At 32.0% G+C, this 20,692-nt stretch overlaps 1 protein-coding gene across 2 annotated transcripts in view; it reads right to left on the bottom strand.

Annotated features, from left to right (window-relative positions):
- LOC143253799 (uncharacterized) overlaps window positions 1-20,692 on the bottom strand; it is a 43,609-nt gene that overhangs the window by 13,102 nt on the left and 9,815 nt on the right. For both annotated transcript variants that reach the window (XM_076508202.1, XM_076508212.1), the window contains exons 2-7: window positions 14,064-14,381; window positions 10,333-10,548; window positions 8,148-8,330; window positions 6,635-6,701; window positions 5,114-5,204; window positions 1,471-4,105 (exon numbers count right to left, since the gene is read on the bottom strand). In XM_076508202.1, coding sequence (XP_076364317.1) covers window positions 1,471-4,105; window positions 5,114-5,204; window positions 6,635-6,701; window positions 8,148-8,330; window positions 10,333-10,548; window positions 14,064-14,072 — 3,201 coding nt within the window. In that variant the 5' untranslated portion in view covers window positions 14,073-14,381. The remainder of the gene's footprint in view (window positions 1-1,470; window positions 4,106-5,113; window positions 5,205-6,634; window positions 6,702-8,147; window positions 8,331-10,332; window positions 10,549-14,063; window positions 14,382-20,692) is intronic.

Below are 20,692 nucleotides of genomic sequence, written 5' to 3'. Positions count from 1 at the left end.
TGATCATACAGTCGTAATGATTACACTCAAATTGTAATGGTTGGTGTCTCTGTAATTACTCTTGCTTTATGTAAATTGTAACTACATCATCAATATTTCTCAACTAGGAATAAACAATACACTTGAGTACAAAAATGTTAACAAAATATAAATACACAAATTAAATGGTTAAATAAAAGTTTGCAAAATACATTAAGAATACTAATCAACCATTATTGTCACAAATAAAAAAAATAATACAAATTACTGTTTATTTTTAATGGATGAGGATAATAAAATTTACAGAAAGCAGATATAAAGACCCTCACAAAAGCATACTGAAATATAAAAATCTGATAACATAAATAACTTGTTATTCATATAAAACAGGGCATACAAATTTATAAGTGTATTCATATTTTGTTAATTTGTTTCAGAATTTTGCATAAAACTATACAAGGGCTATCTGTGAATAGCTATCTCTTATTTTAAATTTGTATGAAACAGGTCAATTCAAAATACTCTCAGTTAACTTCAGGATAAAAAAAACAAAACAGATTTATGATGCAGTGTAGTCCTATTGCTTTTTGACCACTTTTTATACATTGCTCAAAAATATTTAAGGAATAATTGAAGTTCTCTATATTCTTACTATAATAATGGACAACTATACTTTTAACAAATTATGTCAATGTCTTCTTTTGATTTTATGCAAAATTAGTGACATGTTTACTACTGGAGTTCATATGCACAAATATTCATTTGGTCATACAAATTTTACAATTTAATAAATTATTAGAAAATGGTTGTTAATAAAATATAAGACTACATTAAACAATAATACAAGCCATACATGGATGTGGCACACTTAAAATTAGTAAGTTAAACAGATACTTCCAGTTCACCAACATCACTTGAAGGTGAATAGTGTGTTACATGGCATATGTTATCAGTTAAATTCACCACTTAGTAAGCATGATAGCAAACCAATTAATTTAATACCCTCTTCTTTTGGGAGGTTGCTGACCAGTTGAACACAGTGATGATGTGCATTATTGTTCATTAGAAGTAATGGCTAACAGTTTTTTGCAAAACAATGTTTCTTAGAAATTTAGAAATTGTAAATGTAAAGTTTTCACAATTGTTCCCACATGCATACAGGTTAAAAATTAGGGCTTGTTAAAAAGTGTAGCTAACTTCCTACTGCTTTAGTTACTTATTGTCATAAATTCCTTAAAATATTGCTGAACTCATCTTATAGATGTTAGTAGAGATACGTGGATCATATAATACTGTACTAAATGTCAACTGTGTAGAGGTTTAACAACATGTGGAGAATATGTTCTCCCTACTTTCACTTATAAAATAATGTGATATGGAAAGTGAGTGCATGGATAGACGACCCTGTTGAAGTTTTACTGCAACATGCACAGAAAGGAGTTTAAAATGTGCGTCGTTGTCAAAGCATTAATTTACAACATGTTTACATACCTCTATGTCCAAAGAATAATAATCTTCAAATTTTTCTTCTTTCCTGTCGTTCCAGTCTTCCAAATGCTTTTGGTCACTTTCATGTGGTGTTCCAGTTCGGTTAAGATAAAATGTAGCTAAAGGTGCACAAGTTGCCATATACTCCTCATCAGAATAGTTTCTTGCTTTCTTTTCAACTATATCTTCTACAGCTGAACACTCTTGAAAATCACTTTCTGTTTCCATATCAATCACTTCTTCCCACTTGTCTTTCACACGAGTTATGTCTCTTAGAAGTTCTTCTTCTTCAGCTTCTATTTCTTCCCGTAACTGGTTTAAACAAGTTCTGTGGAATATTCCACTTTCTTGTGGAACAAGAAAAGCTTCTAAGTCAGGCATAATTTCAGAAGTCTCAGATATCCAGGCTGTTTTTTTATAATCATTGGTACTCCACTTCCACGTGTTGTCAATATGTTCCCAATGAACTTCCTCATCTATCTTGAATGCAACAGGATTAATGTCTGGCATATGAGGAGAATAGACAGCTATTTCATTTACAGATCCTTCTTCCCATAATTTACCACTTTCTTGAAAATCCTGAGGAAAACTGTTAATTTCTGTATTTGTTCCCTTATCTTTGTACAATTCTGTTGTCCTTGGAAAAGAATTGGAAACCCAAATTTCATCTTTATCATGTAATGATTCAGAGCCAGATTCATTTTCTTCAGGATCAAAGGCACCAGTAAGTGATACAAGTTCTTCAAAAGAAGAGGATATTGTATATCTTCTTTGCTTATTGTATTGTGGAGAACTATTGTGCTCAAGCTGGATAATATTTTTATCAGAATCTCTAGAATCAAGAGCATGATCATTTTGAGTTTGTTCTTTATTTGCTAGGGACAGATCTGAAAATAAATCAGGTGAATTTTCATTTTGCTTTACAGAAAGGGACAAAAGTTCTGCTTTATCACTGTTATCTGTATCACATTCATCTCTGATTGGCTGAAAATGTGTTCGAGATGAAGTGAGAAGGTTTTCATCTTCTTCTTCCACCTTAGTGTACCATACTGATGAGCATCTGAAGGAGTCATTTAAAGTTTCCATTGTTTTACCTTCTTTATTTTTAATTTTGTTAGAAGGAACTACCTCTACAAACCTACTCTCTCCTTTGTGATGTGTCAGTGTAGTACAGGATCCCAAGTTCTGCAAGTCAAGGCAATCTTTACATTCCAAATGCTGATCAAACAAGCTGCTAAACACATCAAAAGTATTGTGAGTAGAAAGAAAAGGAAACCAACAATCATCATTATGACTTTCAAACTGCTGCTTGATATCATCTGGTGTGTCTCCCCACACATCAGCTTCACTTTTAAGGTAATTTATAATGGGACTTTCCTGTCTAGAATTATCATTAGATGATATTACAATTCCATCATCCTCTTCCAAACTTGTTAAAAATGCATCTGGATGAAGTGACAATATCTCATCTAGTTCTTTATCATCTGGTATGTCACCATTATGAAAAGAGGAATATTCCTGAATATTTGTATACAAATCTGACAAGTGGTGATCTTCAACATTACAGGGACTATTTTCTAAGTCCATTCTAGCAGCAATGATTCCCGAAATTATTCCAGCAACAAGGTTTCGGTGAAGAGATGGGATATAAAAATGTGTTAAGCTTGAAGCATTGAACATATTTAAATATATTAGATCATCATATCCTGCTGACCAAACAGAAGATCCCTGTATTGGATTTGGGTATCCCCTCATGGTTTCAGGAGTTAGAAGTTTATTAGTGTTTGTTAACATTGAAGTAAACATTTTTAGTGAAAACTCCACTTGTTGTGGATTAGCTTCAAAACCAGTTCCAGGCATACCTTCATTCTTACCCCAGATTGCAGCAACACTGTCATTAAACTTGTTTACTAGATTATTTAGTAACTGTTTATCCAAAGCTTCACATTCAGAAAGGGAGAACTCTCCAGATCCCAAAGAAAGTTTCCACTGCTCCAAAGTAACTGGGCTGTCTGCTTTCATATTAGAATCACCAACAGATTTCTGCAAATTGTTTATAGACAATAACTTTTTAATTTTATCTGTATTTTGAGTCTGAATATTTTCTTTGTCATCTAAAAAGACTTCAGTATTTTTCTGATGACATTCATCTTCTGCTGGGAACCCACTTTTAGTATATGAAAATGCTTCTGTTACTGGATTTTCTTGAATATTTGAAAATACATTAAATGGTGAATATCGAAGACTAAGTGGAACTCGAGAACCACCATATTTCATTTTGGGTACAATAAAATATGGTTTCCAATTTTCTAACTCTACATCAGCATTAGTCTCCCTTTGAACAACCTTTGGATCAGTATATTTGTCCTCTGTACCTCCAATGAAATTACACCAAGTATGTCCTTCCCCCTCTTCACAAAAACCAGAATTTTTTTGTGTGTTTACTTTTGTTTCTGATCTGTCATCTTTCATATTCACAATACTTTCCTCCAGTTTAAAAACTGCAGTTTCATATGCATGTTGAATAATTTTTCTACCATCCCATACACACTTTGATGTGTTTTGTCTCTCCTGCTGAGGGCACAGCTTGGTCTGTGGTTCAGATTTGCCACTAAGAGAAGGAAAGGCTGCATAGTACCTTGAAAAAAACTAAAAAGTCAGCTCAAGAATATTACATACATGAAAGAGAAATGTACTTATACAACTTTTATATGGTTAATATACTAATATTTAAGCAGCAAAATATCTTTAAAATACCCAAATGTACAGCATACAATCAGTGTTAAGTTTTTTCATGCTGAAGCAACCAAGGCTATATGTCCCACTGTATATTTGGAAAGCAGCTAACTATAATATTATGGCAGGTATTAGGTAATTTACTGTAAAAGGTCCACAATCCCATATCTGAAGTTTCAAAATTCGAAAAGCTCCAAAAACTGAAATTTTGTGTGAAGTGTCAGGATAACAGGTGACCCAATGCCACATCCACTTGACCCATGTCACTCAGGTGTGACATGGTGGTGTGGCCCGGCAGTCTGACAGATGCGTCAGTTGTGTCTCAGCACTCCTACTGGTTACATGTGTGTCTGCTGTTCACTGATACTTTTTCTTGCTTTTCATTTTGTGACTTTGTGTTCAATTTCACTTTGAAAATACCAAAAAGAGCTGCAGATACCCCTATGGGTAACAGTGAGAAAAGAAAAAGGAAGCATCTGATGTTATCAATAATGTAGAAAGTGGAGTTATTGGAGAAGCTTGATCGTGGTGTGTCTGTGCTGCATCTTACTGAAGAATAGGTTATCAGAACTATTACTGTATATGATTTAAAAAACGTGTTTTAAAATCCAAATTCTGAAACAACTGGCCCCAAGGGTTTTGGAAAAGGGATTGTGGGCCTGTACTATTATTAAGCAACTAAAACTCGTGTATAGATCTAACTCACAAATTGATATTTTTCAATACTAACACTGAAATAACACTTTCTGTAACAAATGACTAAAACAAAAAAAAATTAAGTTAATTTTTACTTTTCATTGTTACAGAAAAACATACTTCTAAAGTACTGTAAAACCTTTAACTGCATTTATTCCTTTAAACAAATATGTTTATTTAAACTTTTTAACTAAGAGAAGACAGAAAATCTTACTTCTGGGCTTGCTCTTGAAGTGTTGTTGACTTTTGTTCTTTTCCATTTTCGGAATCTGTTTTCTCACTGTTCTTTTTAATACTGGTTGTTACTGAAAATAAATATTAATAAATTCATCTAGTTTGCAAAACCAAAAAGTTGTTTTCCTGAATATTTCAAAATACCAAGAGTAGTTTTCTCATAAATAACATTCATAATATATTAATAGTGGAAAATCACAATCATCTAAAAACATCCATTTGTCCAAATACTATTTCAATTTGGCAAATACTTATTTACTGACAAATAGTTTACACAATTGACAATGGTTGGAATGAGTTATATTAATTCTAAGAACCTGTTAGTGATAGAAGAGGAGAATATGTTGTGTCTACCACACTACATTTGCCTTATGCAGTGCTGATAAGACCCTTTGACCAATACCTGGGTTCATGAGGCAGGCTGGAATACGACGGACAATGAAATGGTATAGGCTTTATATACACCATCAGTTTTCATGACAAATGACTGTCACGGTGTGAACCAGATTAAGTATGTGAATTGTAACTACAATCAGTTTTATTTATGTCATTTACCAATGAAAAGCTTTTGTGTGAAAATTAATAACAGGTTTGAAAATTATTTACTTTTGCTTTTAACAATTATTTTATATTCATTATTATTATTATTCTTTTATTTAACTTTACTACCATTCATAAGAATTGGCAAACCAGCAAGTTAGTCTTTTTTCTGAAGTGAGTCAAGCAACCATAGTTAAATATAGTTAACACCCAGATAATGTTAAAATCAAATTATACTGTTTGAAACTACTTAACATATATAAACTAATTACTGCAAGGTAGGTCTCAACTGAATTTTTCCTGAATTAATAAATGACTTGCTAATGTACTTTGTGATTGTCCAATCAATGTAATGAAGCTCACAACATTATTGACAAAACCTTCCAAAATGGAAAAGCTATTGAAGATGTACACACAAATTAACGGCTCAATGCAAAACCCATAATTCAACAGAAAATATACTACCATGTAATATAATTAAGACATCACAGGATGCATTATGAGATACTCATCGTATTTATTTTACTCCAAGCAGTTTTGAAGACAAAACATTTTCATCAAATTCTAATTTTACAATATTAACACCTTACAAAATGGCTATCACAACATTTCTCTTTTTCAGGTGATTTTCAAAGCCATAATGATATTTATGAAAACATCTGCTGATGCAGTATCTCAAAAAATTGCATAGCATTTTATTTTCCACTTACTACATACTACAATAAGTCACCAAATTAAATAAAATGTAAACTATGGTGCTTTCAGAAGAACCAACACTACTTTTTCACAATTTTTTTTTTAGGAAACTTACTAAAAGTTCAAATAAGGAACTAATATAATTAACCAAACATTAAGAATTAAATAAAATAAGTATTGTTCTCTTCCTATAACTAAGCAGACACAAGAATAAGCCAATTTCTAAAAATACCTTCTATAATGTGGAATGCAATACAGTTCTTACCTGTTTGTTTGCTGACATTTTTTAGTTTTAAACATAATTCTTCCACAAGCATTTCTATGCCTGATTTCTGTGGAGAGAGAGAAAGAAAAAATTTATGCTCAAGCCACAACAATAAAAATATTTAATGAGTAACATACAGTTTTAGTAACTTCATGAATATTCTTTCTATTGCAGCCTAGGATTCAATTAAGGGTTAAAAACATTACTTACTGCTGCATGGACCTTTTCATTTATTTTTCTCTGAATAACAAAATATAACATATGACACAGTTCCCATATGTCAGGCCACTATCATGTTGAAATCACGTCTGACCAAAGTTATAACCTATGTATACTCAAGTTATTGCATGAATATCAGTAGAAAACAGGAGTAAATAAAGGAAATTTTAAATCATAAATCACAAAACTATTTTGCACATCAATTTGTTTTGTAAATATTACTGAAACAATTACAACAAACAACTAAGTTATTGAGTCTAATAATGTAGAATGAAAGTAGTGTTATAGCAATAATTAGATGTAATTAGTTTTTTTACTTGAGCTCCACCATGCAATCTAAGTTAAAAACTTTAATGTAAATACTGTCCTACTTATGGTAATACAAATAATAATAATAAATTAAAAAAGGATGATGTATGGATCACAATGCTAAAAAGTACAGAAACATGGTAGGGAAGGCTATACAAGAACATACAAAAATCCCTAAACATATAGCCAAGTCTTTCCAAGAAAAAACTTTCATCTACAACTAAGTGTTGAACTTCTTTCATTTGCACAAGTTCGGGTTTGAATAAAAGCATTTCAACTGAATAATGCCATTAAGTCTTACAACAGCTAATTCTCATCAGCTTGTAATATTGACTAAGTGATTACTTATGCAGGTATTTTATATGGTTTTATGTTTATCCCTACTTTGTTTCTGTAATTTTTGGCTGTATTAACCCTACTTTGTCTTTGTTTACTGTTTTCCACTTTTTTCTAATGAATGGCAGTTGCTATGAATATAGCAGTTTTAGCCTAGTGTGGTGAGTTTCCCTGATAGGCATCATGCATTGAAATTAGTGAAACATTGTATTGCATCTTCATTCCTCAAGTTAAAATGCAACACTTGGGGGTGTGAATCATTACAACAACTTACACATTGGTGAATTAGCCCTCCTGAATCAGAATAATCGGCAGAATATTTGACTGTTATGCTACTCGCTGGTTCCATACTTTAGCAATGTTGTTTTTCTTCCTAAACTGAAGGTCTTAATAGCTTTTTAAAACCTAAAAACCTATGTTAGGTGTTTATTAAAATTTTTAAGTTATTCTAACAGACATTAGAGACTATGACGAATAATGTGTGACAGTTATTGTTTCTCAAGTGATAATTCTTTGTGATGACCATTCTAGGTACTGAGTTATTTGCATTCATCAATACAAGTGACAACTTAATATGAGATTTTGTCCACCTTACAACTTGTAACATAACATTTACCATATAATAAAAATTTATAAATATTTCAGTCACCTGTTCAGAGGCAGACTTCAGGCATTCAACTGCTGCGCATTTCTTCCTTTCTTCAATATTCATTAATGAATTACAAGTACATAATGTCTTTGCCTGTTTATGAAATCTTTCCCTCTCCCAACTCTTCCATCTTTTATGCCTAACCTTTGCTGATGGTACCGTGTACTGAGTTTGTGTTCCAACCTGTGAAATAAACAAGGGGAATTGAACTTTACTATCAACCTTGCAAGTTGATATATTTTCACATGATCATAAATAGACCAAGATTTGCTAACAGAAATCATATGGTATCCAAAGAAATGGTACATTATCAAACCTAATTTATTAACTATAATTACAAATGAATACATTTCTTTCCACTTTCATATCACATTATTAAAAAACTGATATCCCTTCCTTTGAAATCGGAGGTTACAGACTTACAAAAACAAGAAATTCAAGGATTTGTTTGAAATTTCTCAAGGACATACTGCCAGAAAAGCATACTATTGTATGGCTTATATTAAGTCTAATATTGATTTCAGGTAGTTTGATATTATGAAGAATACTGATATAGCAAGTGGACTTTCAAAAAACTAGCCACATGGCAGACAATATGCACTGTATATAGAGCTGGGCAATTTCATCATTTACCCACAAGCAGCAATTAAATCAATTAGTCTCTTGTAAACTGTTTAAAATTATGATCAAATCAGTTAATGTCCCAAAAATAATCAAATAAGTATTAATAGAAGTTAAAATTTTCTTAAATCAAAAATGTATTTCCAGTGATACTTACCTCCTCTCACACTACTCCTATTACCCATCAATTGCTAGGGTTTCTTTCTTTGTTTATCTTATCATTGGTGTGATGTTTACTTTTTCCAATCTTTTATTCCCCACTTAACTGCCTTTGGTTATATCTGTTTCATAACACTTTCCACCTATTATAATACACCTTCTGTCTTGGAAGTGTATATAAATAATACCTTCTTTAAATAATTTTACCACTTTTCCAAGACGAACTCGATCCGAAGTGTCTAACACCAGCTCTTAGTGGGAAGGAAGGGTGAATGAGTATGAAAGTATTACTCAAAAATCACTTTCAATTTAAGAAAATGTTAACTTCTTAAACATACATATCTCCACTCACACTACAGCTAGAATATCATATTGGTAAGGTGGAGGGGGCTGGTGAGAGCATTATTGATACAGAATGCATCTGCACAGATCACATGTCTGTCAATAGGAGATTACAACCTTTATGGGTGAACTGCACTACATCCAGAACAAGTATGCTGTTCACCTATGACCCAAACCATGCAATTTGGGTGGAATTTGACATGATCTGTCATTACTATAGGTCAGGTTCAAACCAGGTAGCAGAGGTCTCACTGCTTGGGGCTGAAATTATAGTTCACTGGTTTCTAAATACCACATTGGCAGCTAAGGAATTTGGACTGCAGTATATTTGTGAGTGGATCCCAACCTGTAGCTATAGAGTTATGCTGTCTAAGCCACTGGAATCACAAAGAGAAGGTAAGCAACAATGAAGTGGACAAACTCTATCTTCAACCTCACAAAATTAATTAATTAATAATAATACCTACACTAAATGGTCTTATATAATTAACAGTTGTCAATATTACTTTAAAAAGTATTAATGAATTTTTATTCACTTTTGTGGTAAGTTAATGGTGATTTAGATTTGCCACATTGAGTTTAGCTTTGCATTTAAGTGTGGCAATTGGTTAGCATGAGCAGTGTATATATCTTTGCACAAATGCATGTATTGTGTCATAATATGAAGGATGAATATTCTTGTATAAGACTCTCACAGGAATTACGTAAAACACAGTCAACATTAGGATAATTAATTTCAAAGTTCTTCCCTATGACTAAAGCTCCCAATGAAGCACCCAAACATGTTTTTTTTAACTTGCTCTAGGTGATGAGTAAACAATTAAAATTATTGAACCATGTACACAGTGTTCTCCTCCTGTAAAGTTCAAGAAAAACTTGGATAAATTATATTAAAGAACATACTGCTTGAAGAAGGGCATCTACTCAAAACACCTCACAATACAAACTAAATAAAGTTTTTGTTCAGATGCATTAATTTATTCTTCATTATCATATATCTATATTATTCTGTTGTTTTTTTTAAATTCTTCATGAGTTCATAACATTTTATAATTTTACAAACCTGCTGCAAATTCTTGTAGTTCTGCTGGTGGTTCAAGGAGACATGTTCACATTCAGGTACATCCAGATCAAAACTGTCCACTTGGAAGAGACTGAGGATGTATCGAGTGTAAACGCCATCAATTCCCCGACTCTCCAACTCCTCCTCCAGCCAGTCCTGTACTGAAGCTGGAGTGCTACTGGATACCAATCGAGGATATTTCATGACCTGTAGTTCCTTGTTGTTAAAAAGAACATCTTCATAAAATCTTTACATTTCTTAAATTAACAACATGTGAAACAAAAATACTTAAAACTATTAATTATATGCACATACCAAACAGGATGTTCTCAGTAAAATTAACAACCTATAAAGACTAATCAAACTTCAGTTTAGAAACATTTTAACACACACACACACACTCTCTCTCTCTCTCCTTTCACATGCATGATGTCCAAACAGGGTACTGGTAACCATGGTCTTCCACAGATCTCGTCACCTTGAGTCACAAAGAATTTATACATTCATCCATTTTAGACAGACTTTTAACATTAAAGATGTGCAAATTCTAACTTAAAACTTAACCAATCAGGATAAAAAGAAACTTGGGATGATAAAATAATCTTTTCTGAAAATATTTGTAAATACATTTTAATCATTTTCATTGAAAAAACTTACATCAAGACTAACAAGCACAAAGTAAACCTTAATAACAGCATGTCATGCAACTCCTCACAACTACATATTAGTAGTACATTTACCGATTTTGTGGGTTGAGAGATAAGCTTTGCAAGTACTTAGGGATGTTGTATGGAAAAAAATTAGTTGCATCTAATTTTATAAGATTGAATAGATTTTTTTTATACATGTGCACATACATTTAACAGGTGCAGATACATGTGGGTACATGTATACAGATATTAATAGTTATGTATATACAAAGGTGGAACAGTACAGTGTCTGCACATGAAGTTAAAACACTAGATTAAGTACTAGCTTAAGCATTCACAAGGTTACATATAAATAAGGATTTACAAATAATGTACCAAATTGCCTTTGGTTCCTCTAAAACAGTATTAATATGTCATACATATATTTGTACAAAGTGTAAAATAAAATTTAACTAAATTAGTTCACCATTCATAAAATGTATGCTAAATCACAAACCACGCTCTATGGATATCTTATAATTAATTGCTGATAACTAACAAACAAAACAAACACCATATAGTGTTACTTTAGTTGCTTGCAACTGTACAAGGAATATTCAATAAGTGATATGTAACACATCAAGAAGCAGTATCAATGTAATGATGACTTCTTTGTGATTAAGAAAATAATTTTTTAAAGCATTATCACTTGTGTTATGGACACTTGTCAACATTTTTAATATTAGTCTTCAATTGATGCAAAGATAACTGAAATATGACATGCAACACCTAAATATTCATCTTAAACTTTGCAACACATAGCAACACTGGAATTCACATACATGTACAAATCTAAATAAAATAACTCCTAAATTATTTTTGTGACAGGGCTTAACTTTAATCAGGCATGCCAATGACATTTATGAAAAAAAGAGGAAAAGGTATATAGCCTGGCGCCGGAGGCGCCAAAGCGCGGCGCAGCCGCGCCTGACTAGGGGAACCCGGGGGCATGCCCCCCGGGAAATTTTAAAAAAATGGATGCTATTTGGTGCAATCTGGGACATAATTTTTGTTTTTTGACATTGCAATGTTGGAAAAGTACACAATATATATCATATAAAATAACAAAAGGAAATTAAAAGACTAAATCAAACTAATAAAAACTATAACTTTCATTTACAGTTTTTAGCAGATTGATTTATTCTTTTAATTTGCATTCATTTTTTAGAAGATATATCAAAATATCTAAAATTAACAAAAAATAAAAAGTAAATAAATGAAATTTAAGATTGTTTATTTGCTATTTATTCAGTTTAATTTTTTTCTAAATCAAAATATATTAGTAATATGAGTTAATAAAGCCAAATAACTCAGTAAATATTTCAAATACAAATCATTTCATTATTATCCTTTTTTGTCATCAATAACATCATCATCAACTACTGGTATGCTGCCAATTAAATGTTTTACAGTCATTGCCAATAACTACTTCTCTGCTGCATATATTCCATACAATTTTCAAATCACATAAAATTACTCTTTTGACTAATCATGACTACCTACAGTTCAAATTGTTCACCTATGCAATCTTGTCATTATACTACTGGTACCTTAATGTCAGTGAATTTTCCATTCTTTCACAAATTGACAATACAAACTAAAACAGCATTTGAAGGAAAGCTATGACATTGCTTAAAAATTCAACTACTGATATGGTTCAATATTAAACTACTGATATCAGTGATATGCCTCAGAAATTAAATTTTGTACAGTCACTGACATCAACAACTACTGCTCTGCTGCATGTATTCCATTAAAATTTCAAATTACTTAAAATTACTCTGCATGACTACCTACAGTAAAACTTGTTCATCTATACAATCTTGTCAGTAAATTACTGGTACCTCAATATCAGTATATTTTTCATTCTTTCACAATACAACTGAAACAGCAAATCAAGGAAAGCTTTGACATTGCTTCAAAATAAAATTAATGACATGCTTTAAAATAAACCACTGGCACTGTATGCTGCAGATAATAAAATGTTTTTCAGTCACTGATATCAACTTCTGCTCTGCTGCATATATTACAGTCAAATTTCAAATCACTTAATTTCCTTTAATCAATCTTGGCTACTTTCCTCTTTTTTGAGACAAGGGTTTCCAATGCTCTCTTCCAAGCTTTTTCTCTCTCCTTCTCTGAATGGGCAGCTCTCTGTGCCTCTACGGCTTTCTGGACTTTTTCTTTAGCCAAGGTGGCTGGGCCAGATTTCACAGAACCATAGGCCTCAAGCCTTTCTGCCCTTTTCTTCTGATTCTCCCTCAGCTTTGAGGTATACTTTGAAGCTGCTGATCTAATGTCCTTACACATTCTCTTGTCTACAGGATCAAAATGAACATCTTTCCTTTTAAACATTTCAATCGCTGTTGTTTCTTTGGAGCGTAGAGAATATTTTATCGTCTGGTATGCACACGATACCAGACCACGAGACCTGCAACGAGACAAAACGAGACTGCCTCCAAGATGGTGGTCAGATTTTTTTTTTCTGCAATAAACATTGAAAAAATACGATTTCTCCTCAAAAACCACCTACCCGGCCCCCAAATCACTCATATTTTCTCTTTGAATTTACACGAATTTCGTGGGTGATCGTTGGTCGTTTGAAAACCGCAGAAATCCGCATTTCAGCGGAAAAATGGCACGTATGTTTAATATAAAACAACATCATTATTTCTGTATTTTAAATGTTATGAAACATAAACTGTCTCATACATATTAAAATATTTTAATAAATGAATAGTAATAATAACACTTTCTTGATTTACTTGATAAATAATATAAGACACTGTTTATATTGCTCACATAAAAACATTTTTGCAAACTTATAACCAAATTCTCATGCTCTTATTAGCTAAGTTTTATAGTTGATGTTACAAGATACTTTTGTACTCGATCCAGAGAAATGTATTAAATACAAAAACTTTGATAAAATTAAATAATTTGTAGAATGTCACTTAAAAAGATGTGAAACAGAAATCTATCATTAGGAAGTGATTAATTCTATTATTGTTTGTTTAAGCTACATTACTACAATTTGCTTACCTTTTTCATGAAACAAAAAGCCACTGATCACAAATAAGGCTAAGTCCCGTCTTATGTATTCCAACAGATACAAGAAATTCTAGTGGCAATCACTAAACCAAAGCCCCTGCTGGCCGTTTCAGCTGAAAAAGTGGACTAGTGAGGTCCACTATCTCTAAACATAACCATGCTTACAGTCCTCTGTTTGAGGAGCAGGACTCCCCAGGCTACCTGTGTTTTAGGCAACCATCCCAAGTTGATAAGTGTGTTTAATACTGTCTTAGGTGTTGCTCTAAAACTTCCATAAGTTGGTGATGACAACTAAACATACCTAAAATACTGATTTAAAAAACAAACATTAATACTGACAAGTTGAAAACTAATTTCAATATTTAAAAAAAAGGTTTTTTTAAATATATTAAAAATAAAATGTGAAATCTTTACTAATGACAAACACTGGCACATGATAGTGTATTAAACATTTTTTTTACACACCAGGAAAATTAATAAATAGTACCTTCTTTCATACAGATTAATGCCAAAAATTTGTGCTGAAAGACACACATGTAGCTTTAGTTTTTAAATCAGTACACTAAAACTCACTACAGTATAATTCTAACCTCATAGGAACTTAAGATTTTTTAAAAATTCTTAATCCTTTTCATGTTTAACATTCTGTTTGATTACCTTTTATAACATAAAATATATAACATCTATAGCATGTTTATACTTAATAAATAATTACAGTAATTCTGTTAATCATTCCCATACCAATTATGTATAACTAGAAAAATTTTAAATATTTAGAAAGTTATTTTAAGGAGTACACTATAATCTGCAAAATACAATGTAGTGGCTAGCACATCTTGAAAAGGTGTGTTTACTTTAGGTATATATTTTTAGTATTTATTATTGCCCACACTATCACTCACACATGCCACCAAATACTGGTACAAAGTGGAAAAACTACTACAACTGTTGGTACAAAATATCCCTAAAATACACATATAACAAAAACATGTTTAGACCTGTGACTAGCAGTCTAAGACAAGCAGCCTGACTATGGAATATAAAGCAGTATGAAGTTCCTTGCACATTGTTTAATACACTGATCTACAGTTCTAGATGTGTGGTTTTTATAAATGGTTAGGCTAATATTTCTCATAAGCACACCCAGCAACTTTCCAGTTATTCTACACACAAACTATTGCTGCAAGATTAGTGAAATTTGCAAATTGATTAATTCACAAGTTCATTAATTGATTATCTATTTAACTAATTGAGACTGAAATATTTCACACACAATTACCAATGGCACATCAATTATAATTTTTCTTCAACTCTTTTTACGTTGGTATCATTCATACATACCAACTTTGTAACCATCAAGTAACCACGAAAGCACCCATAACCTTTAATGTTGTATATGCACCTTCAATAAATTTAATAAACTTTACAAGTGCTTCATACACAAAACATCAGATGTCTAAATTAATAAAGTTCTTTTCAGTAAAGCATTATATTTTATCTGTTATTTTTTCTACCTCAACTCTATGTAGATTTAGTTGATGTGACCAACCTCGTAACCACAAAAAATAAAATATCTAAATTACCCATTTTCAATTTCCAGAATGACTGCAGGTTATAACAAAAACTGGAAGTTCAAGTGAACCAGACAATAAGACAAGGAAAACACTGACATTGCCAATATATGTAAAACATAAGACATAAAATTCAGATAAACATTAGAAAACAAAAACAACAAAACCTTTAAGTACATTATGCTCTGTGCCATTCAGTTTGATGTGTGTAATACTCAAGAAACACAGATATATATTTTATTTGCTTAAACTACACTTCTGATAGAGCTCTTTAGTAAAAGTTAATTAAAACTAAAACTCCAATATATAAAATAACAGTTTATGCATAATAATCAGTCACATTGCTCAGCCACATCCACCACAATGTATATCACATACAGCACAAAAAGAATACTTTTTAAAGCTGTATTACCCCCACACACCTTAAGGTTTCTGTAACATCACTGAACTTATTCTGAACCTTTATACATGAAAATATTGCTGTAAAAGTTTAAATGCAGTTGTGGAACAAAATGAAAAGCTACCACAAAACATGCATCTTAATAAATGAAACTTCTGACATAATGATGTAATTTTATGTTAGAAGCAACTTCAAATAAAATTAGTTTCAACACATTAATTTAAGCTTTTTTCAAAGAGGTAATATTACATAAGATACTAACATTAAGATGTGCAACTGATAAAATTTCCCAGTTTAAAATATTGTAGGTTCTGTAAAGGCTTTTTAGAAATAATGTATCTCACTTCATACATAAGATACCCCTAATGTTTGTATATTTCAGAATATAATGTTCTTTCATAATCAAAAAGATTCCCAAGATCATCCATAAGTTGCAATGAGTAGAATGATCATTGAATTTTAACCTCACACAACTATATTTGCACTATAAGGACTTTTAGTCCTTATATATAGGTATACTTTTCTAAGCATTCTTGTAAACCAGGTATGCATAGATAATAAATTTACACTCAATTTCTACCTTAGACATGTTACATACAACAACTATTCTGTAACTTATGTTTCTTTGGCCCTGTTTCTGTACCATACCTTTCTCAAGTAAAGGAATACTCATCTCAGAGAGTAGTACAAAGATTTTGACAAGATCGTATGTGTTGAAAGTTTGCAGTAGAAATTACTGTTGACGTATACAAGTATTGAGAGATAACACACTAGGATTTTTGGTTGTAACTCTATCTGGTGTAGGTGTGTTTTTGACCTGCTCAAACAACAAGCTGCAATTAATAAAGAATATGATTGACAACTAGTATTAGCAGAAGACCATGCATACTCTTATCTTCAAATAAAGATTTATTTATTGTATCCATTTTACCTTGCATATAAAATTTCCTCTGTTCACAGTTACAGATAGAATCCTACACTCTGTAGGTGGAAAGACCAGTGTAAAACATATGTGGTGTCACAATCAAAGAATAGAACAAAGTAAAAATTTCAAATCTTTAAGGAAGAGGAATGTGTGTAGAGTGGCTACAGCATGTAGGGCCATAAGCAGGAGGTCAATTCCAGTCCAGACAAGTGGCACTTGGAAGAACTTGATGAGCCCAAGACAGAAAGGTCATCAACTATTCATCTTAGGTCTATGTACAAGAAGGGAAGAAGAGCATTCATTCTGAGAACCTAAACCATCATGTACACAAATTAGTATAACCTACAACAATAAACCAAGGAATGTATATCTGGACAACATCAGAAATATGGAGGGTCACAGTTTCATTCCCAAATCATCTGGCACTGAGAATGTAACATCCAGTCATGGTCAGGAGGAAGTTACTAGTGCACTTACGTGTGAGAACTTATGTTCACTAATCCAACTCAAACCAAAATGAGGTGCAAAGGGACTGATATTCAGAAAGTAGCAGAAGGAAGAGTTATCATCTGCAAAGGCAAACTGCAAATTAAATGGAAAAATCCAGTCCAGAACAGCAGAATTCAGAATAAAACACCAGACTAGAGGGAGGAGGATAATTACACCTACAAAATGCCACCACCCTACTCTTGACTGAGTGGAACTGGGCACACTCTAGAGGATTCCTCTATGATCCACCCCCAAAGAAAGCCAAATAAATTGCAGTGATTAAGGAAACCCAACAATGTAACCATTTAGAAATGTATTTGATGGGTGTGAGCCCAGAAGAGGAGATCTAAAGCATGGAAACATATGGACCAGGATTAGATGTCCACTTAACTGGTATTGTAAGAGACAACTGTCGAGTTGGAATAAATCACAACCATTATGCCAAGCAGAGATGACACACATTGCTTAATGAAGCTTTAAAAGGTTGATGTGAAGACTTAACTACTCGTAGAGACCAATGGCCCCAAACCTCCTGTGTATTGCAACATCCACAGCATCCTAACAAGGAGGCATCTGCAAAGATGTGGATATCTAGACAGGAAGGGAGGAATAAGTACCCCCACTGTCATGTTGTTCTTGTCCAACCACGAGAGGAAGCCAGACTAAAGGGAAGCAAGTAGGAATATTTGTAAATCCAGATAGTCCTTGACAAGGTTCCATTGATTACAGAGAACTATCACATGCTGAAATGTATGCTTTATCACATGAATACAGGCATACATGAAAATCACCTTACAGGTAAACTATATAAAGTGAGTGCTAATAAGTACATTAAGTAATATATTTTGTATTAGAAATTGCATAAAAAAATTGAAATTAAATGTTTTATTTTTTAAAGTTACATACTTTTAGAAGAATTCTTATCTAATTTCAAACAATTTCATCCATCAGCTTTACTTTTGAAAAGAAATATGACAACAGTGATGTTACAGCACACAGATTATATGACACTGTTGTCATAACCTTAAATGTGGATATACGTGGAATTAGATGAGACTTTCAAGGCTAGTGTTTAGCAAAACTTTACACATTAGAGGGCAGTAATAAATCAAAAATGGCAATAACTTTAAAAGGTAAGTAATCATGATGGAACTATAAATGTATCCCTGCCAACTGCACCATTAGTTTGAAAACTCTTGACCAATTATGAATGCACATTTAAGTGCATGCTACAGTGACTTCCCAGTATTTAGAGGGCCTGATCGTCACTGATTTTTTGTTATTATGAGCTAAAATTGAACATATAAACAAATTTGTTGGTTCATAATAGATGAATGTAATCTCAAATTAAAAGTTTAAAGGGTATAGCTTGGCAGTGGTTTGGGTACCAGCAGACTTGATGGCTTTTCACATTGCAAACAGAAACCACAGAAATATTTGAATGAACAATGTAGTATACAGCTCATTGCAGTGGCTTAGTGTTAAGATAATTTTATTGACTGGAAGCTTACAACATATTTAATGAGTTTAAAACATAGCATTCATTATCACACTACTATGAAACAAAAATTTTGAATATCCATTCTCTCAGAAGAGCTAGAATTTCAAACCCATTTCTGATGTGTAAATATGTGGGCTCTGCAGCTAACACTATACATACAACAAAATAACTTTGGAAAAATTATGATAAACATTATCCATCTATTGATGAGAAACTGAAACCTTTTAGGTTATATCCTGGGTGTTTTTGTCTTAAAATTTCACAAATTTAATAAAACAATCAATTTAACATTTTAACTGTTAAGACAAATCTTGTATCTTTAGACTGTTGAGCCTTTGGCCTAAAAAACTGTCACCCTTATAACTAATAGAAAGAATATATTCCAATATACACAAGTCTAACAGTCATTTATAATTGGCTCGAAGAAGAAACTGTTGACCAAGTCCATACTCTGAATAGAAACAAGTTTTTTTTGGTTATTTAAACATAGGTATAGCTTATTTAGTAAACCAAATAAATTGCAGTAATTGTGTGTGTGTAGCAGTGTAATAATTTGATAGTTTTGGGCTTTCTAAAATACATCTTTGAAACCAACAAATTTGTTTTTCTTTTCACCTGAGAGAATAAACAAGGCTTACAAGGCTTAGCATTGTTTTTCAATGTATTTTTACTCACTGTTCTATATTTTAAGAAAAAATAACAAAATCAATCATTTATGAGTAATTTGAAATAATATAAGCACTTACACACTTTGTACAATTACAACACTAAATTCTGTCCACCCCAAGACCAAATCAATTAGATTGGTCTAGACTTTCTACTCAGCCATACCAAAAATATTTTCTTGTACTTTTATTCCTTTAGATAACTTTCTTTGCACAAACTGTTCTGCAAACTAGCTGACAAATCCTCTCCCACTGTGCTTTTGGAGCTGAGATTACAAAAAACTCTGTGGGAAGTGCTGGTGTTTGCACTGTACAAGCTTATTTGCTACTGTCCATGTTGTATTATGGTGACACAAAAAACAACCTAATGGTAGGCTTAACAGACTTCGTAACTTCATATTCAGCCACTAACAGTAAACAAACATAAGAAATAGATGTGACAAGGTTAGAAAAAAAATTCAGAAATGCTTTAGAACTAAACAGTCAATACAAAAAAGGATAAAACAGTACTACTCACTTTAGTTTACATCTTTTCAACCTTTAAAGTTTTATGGTTGTTTTTATTTCAGTGGCTAACAATAAAACAGACACAGGAACCAAATGTGAAATGGATAAAAGTACAGAATATTTGGAGTACTTTGGAACTTCATGATCAATACTAAAAAGGATGAAACAATACTTTTCACTTTGTTCTACATTTTTTTAACATTTAAAATTTATAGTGGTCATTAGTTTGGTCAAACTGACCAATCCCATATAGTCAGGGTAGAAAAAAATGGATAAAATATTCAACTTTTCTGAAAAAAAAACTTACTTGGGAGGTTACAGAGATTATATAGATAAAATTTGAAAATTTTCAGGTGAAAAAAAAAAAGTATTTTTAACTTTAACATGAAAATCACCTTGCATTCCGAGCAGTTAACAACCTCCGACTCCATATATTCACAGTAATGTTTAGTAAACATATCTAAATAAACCTTAGATTGTTCATCTACAAAGAACTTTTAATGTTTACTAATTAGTAAAAGGATTCAAAATTTTGAAGATAAATAAACTTGTTAAAAACAAT

This window comes from Tachypleus tridentatus, chromosome 1 (genome assembly GCF_004210375.1).
Source record: "Tachypleus tridentatus isolate NWPU-2018 chromosome 1, ASM421037v1, whole genome shotgun sequence".
NCBI classification, from domain to species: domain Eukaryota; kingdom Metazoa; phylum Arthropoda; class Merostomata; order Xiphosura; family Limulidae; genus Tachypleus; species Tachypleus tridentatus.
This window is presented reverse-complemented; position numbering and strand designations above follow the sequence as displayed.